This window comes from Anabrus simplex, chromosome 12 (assembly GCF_040414725.1).
Source record: "Anabrus simplex isolate iqAnaSimp1 chromosome 12, ASM4041472v1, whole genome shotgun sequence".
Taxonomy (NCBI): Eukaryota; Metazoa; Arthropoda; class Insecta; order Orthoptera; family Tettigoniidae; genus Anabrus; species Anabrus simplex.
The window spans coordinates 32933038-32945039 of NC_090276.1; the positions used below are offsets into that span (position 1 = coordinate 32933038).

Genomic DNA, 12002 nt, shown 5'->3' on the forward strand with positions numbered 1-12002 from the left:
AGATGATCCACAAATGTATTATCACATTAAAGCTGTTGATATTAAGTGAGGAATTCATCAGATGATATCTATTTTATCTGATTGCCTCCTATTCTAATGAGAACTGCTAATTAACTAACCCTAAAATTATACAAGTTATTATAATAAGACGACAAAGGCAGCTAAATGTTGTAAAGAAGGAGTTATTGCCTTCACTTTTGCTTTGTGGTGCAACTATACCATTTCAGAAGTCTGTAAAAAAACTTAGGATTATCATATGTGACACACTACACTGGAGTGGGAATATAACAATCATCTGTAGTAAATTTCACTCGTCAATTCACCCTTTCAAAACTTGTCACTCACTTTTTTCAATAATCATGAAAATTAAACTTATCCAGACTCTCATATTTCCCATACTTAATAATTGTGATACTGTAATGATTGATGCCACCATGGAACAAACAATGAAATTACAGAGGGCAATGAATTCATGCATTAGGTTTATAGTTACAATTACATTTTTAACTCATATCTCCCCCTACTATAAAGTACTCTCCTAGTCAAAAATCGGCGAACTACCATGTCTTAAGTCCAACTCCCGTATTTCGTCTGTTGAATGAATCTAAAGCCCAGTATTTTATCATCAAAGTTTAATTTATTCTGCTCCTCTCATGAACATAACACACGATCGACTACTACACTCTCAATTCCTGTGCATCACTCATCATCATATAACCGATCCTTTCAAGTGTCTGGTACAAGGCTATGGAATTCCTTTCCAAACAGTGTTAGGAATAGCACCTCTTTAGCCTCTTTGAAGCGGTCTTGCCGAGATTACATAATAATAAATATATATAACTAGTTTCTGTGAATGCCAGTATGAATGGAAGAATGAATGAGGTTAGGATTTTTTATTTTATTTATTATTTCAATATTCTGCGTTCTGAAGTTTATTTCAGATAGTATGTGGTGAAACGTAAGAGAGGGCTGTGAGCCGTAACTTCACCATAGATGAAGGCATGAAAATAAATAAATAAATAAATAAATAAATAAATAAATAAATAAATAAATAAATAAATAAATAAATAAATAAATAAATAAATAAATAAATAAATAAATAAATAAATAAATATTCATGTTCAATTTCAACTTGTGCATAACTGTACACTCCGTATATTATTACGTGATTACTGTACTGTACTGTACTGTTTAGTAATAAAGAGGTAAGTGGAGTGTTTATAACTCTCTGTCTCCTATTACCGCAAGTAACGTTACACATTTTCATCTCGGCATCATATTACTGACAGCCATAATCTGTGCGGATTACATGAACAAAGGCTTGCCAGTTCAGTAATGTGACGATCAATGGAATACATTCTCTCTTCCACTCATACTACTACTAAACAGCACTTCAGAACAGCTTAAGCGGAACAAACCTATACTGATATGACAGTACAATTACTGCTTCAGGGTAGAGTTCTATTCTACTGGACATGCGTAGCCGGGAAATGAATTCCGAAAATGATAATGCAATATAGCCATTACATCAGTCTTTGTTAGATATTAATTTGGAACAAGATAATATGCACCAGTTCATTATTTCAGTTCAATTTGAGGAAATATTTTAACCGTTTGTTGCAGAGCAATGTCGTGTTGAAAATTTATTTCAGCCTTTACCGCAAATATTTTCTAGCTGAGAAGGATTTTGTTTTCAGATCGTCAATAATAACCCAACGTTGGAAATATTCAGCTCCGAAACTTTGAGAATATATTTTCAAACCATGAATATTTAATAAAACGCAACATTAAAAAGCAATATTTTTTTAAAAAAATTCCTGCCATCATCAATTTGGTACGAAACTAGACAGAATGCATTCATCAGATATGTAATATTACTCTTACTTCAGAGTACAGAAGATACAAATATTACCAATGTTGAGTAATCCTTTCAGTTATACTAAATAAGTTCAAATGGAAAAGGCAGAAGAAGAGGGGCAGCAAGTGAGGTGTAGAGGATCAGGGAGGGGAGGAAGAGTACAGTTATAAAGGATTTTAGGCAGTATGAGACTAAAGAAAGTTTTTAAATTTTCATAGTACAAGCGCATTTTTCTTTAAAACTATGTACAGAATCGAAATTTGACTTTGACTCTCTACACTATACAATGCAAAAATAACTGGAATCAGTTTTCTATGTCAATTTTTTTACGAAACTGAAGTTGTACAGCCGGGCTGAGTGGCTCAGACGGTTAAGGCGCTGGCCTTCTAACCCCAACTTGGCAGCTTCGATCCTGGCTCAGTCCGGTGGTATTTGAAGGTGCTCAAATACGACAGCCTCGTGTTGGTAGATTTACTGGCACGTAATGGAACTCCTGCGGGACTAAATTCCGGCACCTCGGCGTCTCCGAAGACCGTAAAAGTAGTTAGTGGGACGTAAAGCAAATAACATTATTATTATTATTATTATTATTATTATTATTATTATTATTATTATTATTATTATTATTATTATTATTATTATTTTTGATTCGTTGTGCCCAGCTGTGGAGCGCGTTTGAACTTATTTTGCACAATGTTTCTTCTTCTTTTCTTCCCAATATTTCTTCATTTTTTCACTGTGTTCCTTTCTGCGTGTTTCTGTCCAGCCTGTATTTTTTCTTGTTGGTTTCTCTGCAAATTTATGTTTGTTTACTAAGCTTCTAAATTTCATTCTATCTTGAATGGTTTCGTCCTCAATACCCATTTCTTGTAGATCTTCATGTATTTCTGCTAACCAATTGTTGCGGATTTTCAGGGTTAGAGCTAGATTTAGAATTTTCTTTGTCAGCCTGTTGTTATCCATTCTGTGTAGGTGTCCGTAGAATTTTAGTCGTCTCTTTCTGATGGTATCTGTGATTTTTTCTGTGAATTGAAAAATTTCGTGTGGTTTCTTTTTCATCCAAATTCCATTTTCGAACTTTGGTCCTAGGATTTTTCTGAGAATTTTCCTCTCTTGTTTCTCAATGCTTTTCATTTGTGACCTGCCGCCAATGATCAGTGTTTCAGATGCATAAAGTGCCTCTGGTTTGATGACTGTATTGTAGTGTCGTAATTTTGCATTTTTTGATATACATCTTTTGTTGTATCTGTTCCATGTGATTTTGTAAGCCCTTTGCAGTTTAGCAGTTCTTTCTTTGTTAGCTTCCTGATTTAACCCTGCTGGCTGAATAATTTCACCTAGATATTTGAATTTGTCTACTTGGGAAATTATTCCACAGTTGGTGATTAATGGTTGATTGTCGAATCTTGATTTAGTTCCTTCCATAAACTGCGTCTTTTCAAATGAAATTTGAAGTCCGGGTTTTGCGGCTATTTCATTCAACTTTTCTATGGATTGGATTGCTTCTTGTCTGTTGTTTGAAAGGATCGCAAGTCAGAAAACATCTTGAGGCAACTTCTGAGGCTCAATACCTTAGTTGTAACTATGAGATTGACAAAGATCAATCTCCCCATTATCTTCAACTTACTAGCATGATGGCAACGTCAGTTAATGATTATTATTATTATTATTATTATTATTATTATTATTATTATTATTATTATTGAAGTTGTACAAACTAATTTTTGAAACCTGTAATAGAATCAGCTAATTTAAATTTAAATTAAGAAATTCTTCCAGAAAATAAATGTCCTGAAGCTGTAAAATTCGTATGTGAAATTTTAAAGTGATATCTCCATGTGTTTTCTTTGGAAAGAAATGATCCTCAGTTGTGTAATATGTTTTTGACGTATATTGGTTAAATGGTTAAAATGTCAACCAAAAACGTATAAATAATCAAAAACAATGGTTATATCATTATGGGGCGTGCGTGTAAATTTGTATTTGTTTATCTTAAGTATTACAGATTTTATGCCAATTTCAAATTTTCACAGTTCTTCAGCCGTCATATCCCTTTAACTATCTGTTGTACTTATCACTGTGCAATTTCAGATATATAGATTGAGATGACACGTCTTGAGACACGAAGGAATTAAGCAGTTAGTCTTCGATGGAAGTGTAGGCGGCATGAACATTAAAATTAGAACGCGGTATAAACGTGACAAAGAAATAGTTTCGTAGGTATGAATATATTTGCACAGGATAGAGGTTTTAAAATAATTGTGAGGCCCGTCAAAACTTATTTCGTATGACATACATTTCAGAAAATATTTGGAAAATAAAATATTTATTAGCAGATTTTAACCGAAAAAGGTAAGTTAATTAAAAACAGAATGGCATGTATCGTTCTTTAGAGAACATCATCAGTAGGACTCGGATTTGTACGCACTAACATGTTAGAATGGAATCTGAGGCGAGTAACAAATGTACTCCAACCACACAACGGTCCTGCTATGAGATTTTCATAAACGTTAGGGGTACGACCTATGGGAACCCCTAGAAATTATGTTACTCTAGGTACATTTCGGAACAACGGGCTAGTCGACGCTTCCCACTAGCAAAATTAATTTGCATTTAATCCTATTACTGCCTAAAATTCCAAGCCCTAATCATCAGATCCTATCAAATCACACACACACGTTTAATATTTAAAAATGTATTATGAATTCATGAATATTGTAAAGAAATATAAATATATTTATCTTTAAATTCTCTTTACACAGAATTAAAACTTATCTTAACGATGTGCTCCAACAGGACTTTCTCTCTTTTTACTTGTCCAGCAGAGGGTGCCTCAGAATTTAATCATAAAAATCTACATAATTCTTAATACATTTCAACAATTGATAATATATTTAAAAAAATACAAAATGCGATTTGATAGAATCTTATGATGTTTTTTCGAGAAGAATACGTTCTTAATTATTTGTATCATTTCTCAGGTATAATATAAAATAGAAATCTTTATTTTTTGGGTATTTTCTAAATGTATGTATAAAGTCCATATGTTTAGACATTTAGAATGAAATCTTACGGAAGAACAAGTATAATCTAGTCTGAACAACAGTTCTGCTGTGAGATTTGCATAAACATTAGGGGATCGACCTATTAGAACTCCCGGGACTTATGTTACTGGCGTTACATTACGGAAGAACAGGTGAGGTGACAATTCATCCTAGCCAATTTTTTTTGCATTCTAACCTAGAAGTGCCTACACATCCGCGCTTTATTTATGTAATAATGGATCAGTTTCCAGAGACTGAAGTGCCCCACAGTAATAATTTAACTAATTCAAAACTGAAGAAAAAAAGCTTCCATTATTTTAGAAAATTAGGCTAGATTTGCATGAAGACCTGAATGAAACCAATCTATAATGAAATGTCGTATGGTTTTTACTGCCAGGATATCTCAGGACGGGTTCGGCTCGCCAGGTGCAGGTCTTTCTGTTTGATTCCCGTAGGCGACCTGCGCGTCGTGATGAGGATGAAATGATGATGAAGACAACACATACACCCAGCCCCCGTGCCATTGAAATGAACCAATTTAGGTTAAAATCCCCAACCCGGCCGGGAATAGAACCCGGGATCCTCTGAACCGAAGGCCAGTACACTGACCGTTCAGTCAACGAGTCGGACAACCAATTTATGGACTGATAAAACAAATACAACACAACAGTTCTTTCGATCAAAGTGTTTACCACTTAAATACGATATATTTTTTCAACTGTGATTTATATCTGAAGCAATGTATTGCATATGCAGTGGCTCTGAAGCTTTACAGACAGAATAGTTGGAATCATATGAGCGATTCTTCTTTCTGGTGCCTTCTCCTTCTGGCTTAATCATACTTTGCGCTACTGTATACGAGTTACAGCACTGTAGAAGGTTCCTCACGCACGATTACATTCTTCACCCTAGTCCATGTTTCCCATATATCTTGTCTTCCTTATTCGGTTGAGAAAATGAAAATCCATAACCTGTTTTTAGTCATTCGACCTGCTAAGGAATGGAATGAATGAAGCCCCATCTAGCGACGAGGATAGGAATTTTGCCGGTAGCCGAAACTTGTCGCACACCCCCTGAGGAAATCATTAATGACTGAAATTCAATGAATGAGAGTATTACTGGAATGAAAGATGACATAGAAAATCGGAGTACTCGGAGGAAAACCTGTCTCTCATATATTGACCAAGATTTGAACTACAAATTTATTCTTGGACATAACAGGCGTTCAGCCCCAAATAAATGTTCACAATAAAAATGATAATAATAATTTTAAAAAACTTACAAAATCAAGAAAAAGGAACAAAGAAAACAACATCAACATGAGACTCTCAGGGCATGCCATGAGGTCCATCAGATACTCCGGAAATGTAACACTCCCTAGGGAGGATCACCACAGTAGACATGCCACGCCCATCGACCCCGCCGGATAAAAAATAAAAATAAAAATAAACGACTGATTGTCCGGCCATGTCATCATCCGTGGTGAGAAAAAGACCCCCCTCCCATGATGACACGACCGGCCCTATGCGTGGGGCCCGTAAGACGCACCCAACCATCCCTACCAGATGACAGTGCAGCTTTCTCACCATTCCAATAGCGGCCGACCTTGTGAGGCTCTCCTACTGTACCCCGCATCTCTCCTCTTTGTTCCGCATATATATATCTTTTATTTGTAATTGGTAGGCCCGGTTCCTACCCTTCCTCTTACGGGGATGTCCTTCTTTCCCTTACCAACTACTCCTTGCCATCACTTCCTGTACATAAATCGTGAGAAAACTGCAGACGGTAATAGGTAGCTATCCTGCCTTTTGTGAGGTTGAGGACATCTTCACTACTAATATGGTCTACTCATGGCACATTCAATATTTCAAAAGTCTGCAGAATTTTGATGAAATGCTGGGAGGTGTTTTTAAGTTTGAAGGAAATTATCATGAAAATATTTTATTTTTCGAGTAATGAAAAAACATATTTTTACTGTCGTTTCTGATTAAATTTATGGTAGTTGAAGTAGCCCACTATTATTTAAGAACTGTCATGAAATTCCTTTGGCATAATATGTCAAAGTAAAATGGAAAAGAAAATAGTGTATTCACCATGTGAGAGTGCAGATGAGGATGAAGTTGACAAGTTTTATGAAGCATTGAGTGACATCGTGGTCAGGGCCAACAGCAAGGATAGAATAGTGCTAATGGGCGATTTCAATGCGAGAGTTGGGAATAGAACTGAAGGATACGAAAGGGTGATTGGTAAATGTGGGGAAGATATGGAAGCTAATGGGAATGGGAAGCGTTTGCTGGACTTCTGTGCTAGTATGGGTTTAGCTGTTACGAATACATTCTTCAAGCATAAAGCTATTCACCGCTACACATGGGAGGCTAGGGGTACCAGATCCATAATAGACTATATCTTAACAGACTTTGAATTCAGGAAATCTTTTAGGAATGTACGAGTTTTTCGGGGATTTTTCGATGATACAGACCATTATCTGATCTGTAGTGAACTAAGTATCTGTAGGCCTAGGGTAGAGAAAGTGAAATCTGTCTGCAAACGAATAAGGGTAGAAAATCTCCAGGACGAGGAAATTAGACAGAAGTACATGGATATGATTAGTGAGAAGTTTCGAACAGTAGACAGTAAGCAGGTTCAGGATATAGAAAGTGAATGGGTGGCATACAGGGATGCTGTAGTAGAAACAGCAAGGGAATGCCTAGGAACAACTGTGTGTAAAGATGGGAAAAGGCGAACATCTTGGTGGAATGATGAAGTGAGAGCAGCCTGTAAACGTAAAAAGAAGGCTTATCAGAAATGGCTCGAAACAAGGGCCGAGGCAGACAGGGATTTGTACGAAGATGAAAGAAACAGAGCGAAACAAATAGTTGTTGAATCCAAAAAGAAGGCATGGGAAGATTTTGGTAATAACCTGGAAAGGCTAGGTCAAGCAGCAGGGAAACCTTTCTGGACAGTAATAAAGAATCTTAGGAAGGGAGGGAAAAAGGAAATGAACAGTGTTTTGAGTAATTCAGGTGAACTCATAACAGATCCCAGGAAATCACTGGAGAGGTGGAGGGAATATTGTGAACATCTTCTCAATGTAAAAGGAAATCATCATGGTGGTGTTGCAAACAGTCAAGCTCATGGGGAGGAGGAAAATGATGTTGGTGAAATTATGCTTGAGGAAGTGGAAAGGATAGTAAATAATCTCCATTGTCATAAGGCAGCAGGAATAGATGAAATTAGACCTGAAATGGTGAAGTATAGTGTGAAGGCAGGGATGAAATGGCTTCATAGAGTAGTCAAATTAGCGTGGAGTATTGGTAAGGTACCTTCAGATTGGACAAAAGCAGTAATTGCACCTATCTATAAGCAAGGGAACAGGAAGGATTGCAACAACTATCGAGGTATCTCATTGATTAGTATACCAGGCAAAGTATTCACAGGCATCTTGGAAGGGAGGGTGCGATCAGTCGTTGAGAGAAAGGCTGGATGAAAACCAGTGTGGTTTCAGACCACAGAGAGGCTGTCAGGATCAGATTTTCAGTATGCGCCAGGTAATTGAAAAATGCTACGAGAGGAATAGGCAGTTGTGTTTATGTTTCGTAGATCTAGAGAAAGCATATGACAGGGTACCGAGGGAAAAGATGTTCGCTATACTGGGGGACTATGGAATTAAATGTAGATTATTAAAATCAATCAAAGGCATTTATGTTGACAATTGGGCATCAGTGAGAATTGATGGTAGAATGAGTTCTTGGTTCAGGGTACTTACAGGAGTTAGACAAGGCTGTAATCTTTCACCTTTGCTGTTTGTAGTTTACATGGATCATATGCTGAAAGGTATAAAATGGCAGGGAGGGATTCAGTTAGGTGGAAATGTAGTAAACAGCCTGGCCTATGCTGACGACTTGGTCTTAATGGCAGACTGTGCCGAAAGCCTGCAGTCTAACATCTTGGAACTTGAAAATAGGTGCAATGAGTATGGTATGAAAATGAGCCTCTGAAGACTAAATTGATGTCAGTAGGTAAGAAATCCAACAGAATTGAATGTCAGATTGGTGATACAAAGCTAGAACAGGTCGATAATTTCAAGTATTTAGGTTGTGTGTTTTCCCAGGATGGTAATATAGTAAGTGAGATTGAATCAAGGTGTAGTAAAGCTAATGCAGTGAGCTCGCAGTTGCGATCAGCAGTATTCTGTAAAAAGGAAGTCAGCTCCCAGACGAAACTATCTTTACATCGGTCTGTTTTCAGACCAACTTTGCTTTATGGGAGCGAATGCTGGGTGGACTCAGGATATCTTATTCATAAGTTAGAAGTAACAGACATGAAAGTAGCAAGAATGATTGTTGGTACAAACAGGTGGGAACAATGGCAGGAGGGAACTCGGAATGAGGAGATAAAGGTTAATTTAGGAATGAACTCAATGGATGAAGCTGTACGCATAAACCGGCTTCGGTGGTGGGGTCATGTGAGGCGAATGGAGGAGGATAGGTTACCTAGGAGAATAATGGACTCTGTTATGGAGGGTAAGAGAAGTAGAGGGAGACCAAGACGACGATGGTTAGACTCTGTTTCTAACGATTTAAAGATAAGAGGTATAGAACTAAATGAGGCTACAACACTAGTTGCAAATCGAGGATTGTGGCGACGTTTAGTAAATTCTCAGAGGCTTGCAGACTGAACGCTGAAAGGCATAACAGTCTATAATGATAATGTATGTATGTATGTATGTATGTATGTATGTATGTATGTATGTATGTATCACTGAGAGACAGTGATCGAAATAAGAGACCTCAAAAAATTAAGCATTCTGAGAACTTCGCGCTACAGGCAGCAAGAACGAAGTGGAAATGGACAAGGCACGTAGCGAGGCTACACCAGAACAAATTGGGACAGAGTACAACCGTGTGGAATCCCTGCGAAGGCAAGAGAAGCCACGGAAGACCAAGATGAATATGGGAAGACGATTTCAGGCAGCTACTGGGTCTGCACTGGACCAGAGCAGCACGATCTACAACTTATTGGAAAGCAATGAAAATACGGTGGTTGAAGTAAAACCTGGAAAGTGAAAGGGAGGATGTGACAAGTGGTAAAATAAGTGTTATGAAATAGACTTGTAGAGAGAAAACCTACATTAGTTTAGTGAGTAGTGTTTAAGTAAGTGATACGTATAGAATTAGAGACGACAAATTGCATACAAGGAAAGTCTAAGTGTTAAAAGTAGGTGTAAGTTAAGCCAGTGAAGAAAGACTATCAAGAATGACATAAAACACCATCTCACGTGACTAGCTCATCACGTGAGATCAGTCGAATAGAGCTCCTCCTATCGAGGAAAGCCTTTGTCTTTCATGGAACACTACAGGCTTATTCATTCATTAATTCATTCATAACATGCACATAGCTTCCTCGATTTATATTGAGGAGGTCGTAGAATGCAGAGTTGTTTAGGTTTCTCGTTTTTCCTACAACTTCTCAAAGAAGATACGTGACACTTTCTTCACATTACGTCATAAAAATCATATATAAGAAATCTTTGTACAAATACTCTAGACAAAGAAGAAGACAGGTGGACGACTTCCGGTAGCTACTAGGACCTCACTGGACTTGGCCAGCGCAATGCAGAATTGATTGGAAAGGAATGGAAAGACTTCTAGACTTGCATAGTCATAGGGGTCCGACCTGTTAGAACCCCTAGCAGTTATGTTACACTCGCTAAATTATGGAAGAGCAGTATACGCGATATTTCATCCTTATTAAGCTCCCTTTTAGCTCTAAAATATAAATGCAATATCTGAGAAAAGAAAAATTTAGACGTAACTGAGGCTTCGTACTCACCAGGGTAATATTCCAGATCCTTGGTGACCTTGTAGTTAACCTCAGGGATACTCAGCTCACATTCAAATTCTGTCGGTGTTGATAACTGCGTATGGTGCAGCAGTTGATTAGCGTGGATTTCGAACAGTCCTGAGTGCATCGTGGACAGCCCTTTCACTCCCCTCAACTGTTGAGTTCTGTAAAGAGCCACCGACATCACCTGTTATAACCGACTGACTGACTGAGAGACAACATGCCATTCAAAGTCTGATGGGCCTTTGAAACAACAAAACAACCCAACATGCATGTCAACTCTGTGTCAGCACAGAACACTACTTGACATTTAGAAAAAAATATTTTAAAGAAAAATAAATACAAGATTAAAAAATGAGGAAGGGAGGAGGGTTCTGAAGTGTTGCCAATAGTTCAGTTTAGAAATTACATATCTTCAAGAGCTTACTAACTATTGTGGAGAGTAGTAATTATCTTCGTTACCCTATAAAATAGTTTTATATTGCGCATGAGAAGGCGCTGTTAGCTGTTCTTTCTGTATGATATGGGAATATTAACTTGGCATCGTATAATATACCAAGGTCAATATATTCAATGACTTCTTTCAAGTTCCCCCCTTACATTAAGTTCACCGCGTTCCAGAACTTCCACATCTAAAAGTGATTTTTTTTTTTTTTTTGCTAGTTGCTTTACGTCGCACCGACACAGAGGTCTTATGGCGACGATGGGACAGGAAAGGGCTAGGAGTGGGAAGGAAGCGGCCGTGGCCTTAATTAAGGTACAGCCCCAGCATTTGCCTGGTGTGAAAATGGGAAACCACGGAAAACCATTTTCAGGGCTGCCGACAGTGGGGTTCGAACCTACTATCTCCCGAATACTGGATACTGGCCGCACTTAAACGACTGCAGCTATCGAGCTCGGTCTAAAAGTGATTCAAGCAAATGAGAGCAAATCTAACGTGAAGATCAATGGACAAAGAACAAGATTCTAGTGTGCAGTCGACGTGAATAAAATATTAATTATTGTAATTAATATTTATTTGAACGGGAAACTATGGATTTATTTGATAAGTAAAATTAAAATTTATGTTCAAAGTTCTAGGGCAATTACATAACCCTGTAGTGCCCAGGATAGGTTTCCATAGGAAAAATATTATTTTCATTCAGAATTTTATTTATAGGATTGTTCTGTAAAGATTCCACGCATGATTGAAAACTTCATGGTACGTATTGTTTCTGTCACAGTGGGCATTAGCGGCAGAAATGTTTCTTAGCGAC

The 12002-nt window shown here is 37.4% G+C and overlaps 1 protein-coding gene across 2 annotated transcripts in view; it reads right to left on the minus strand.

Annotated features, from left to right (window-relative positions):
- LOC136884493 (uncharacterized) overlaps positions 1–12002 on the minus strand; it is an 865858-nt gene that overhangs the window by 262341 nt on the left and 591515 nt on the right. For both annotated transcript variants that reach the window (XM_067156698.2, XM_067156699.2), the window contains one exon: positions 10735–10910. In XM_067156698.2, coding sequence (XP_067012799.2) covers positions 10735–10910 — 176 coding nt within the window. The remainder of the gene's footprint in view (positions 1–10734; positions 10911–12002) is intronic.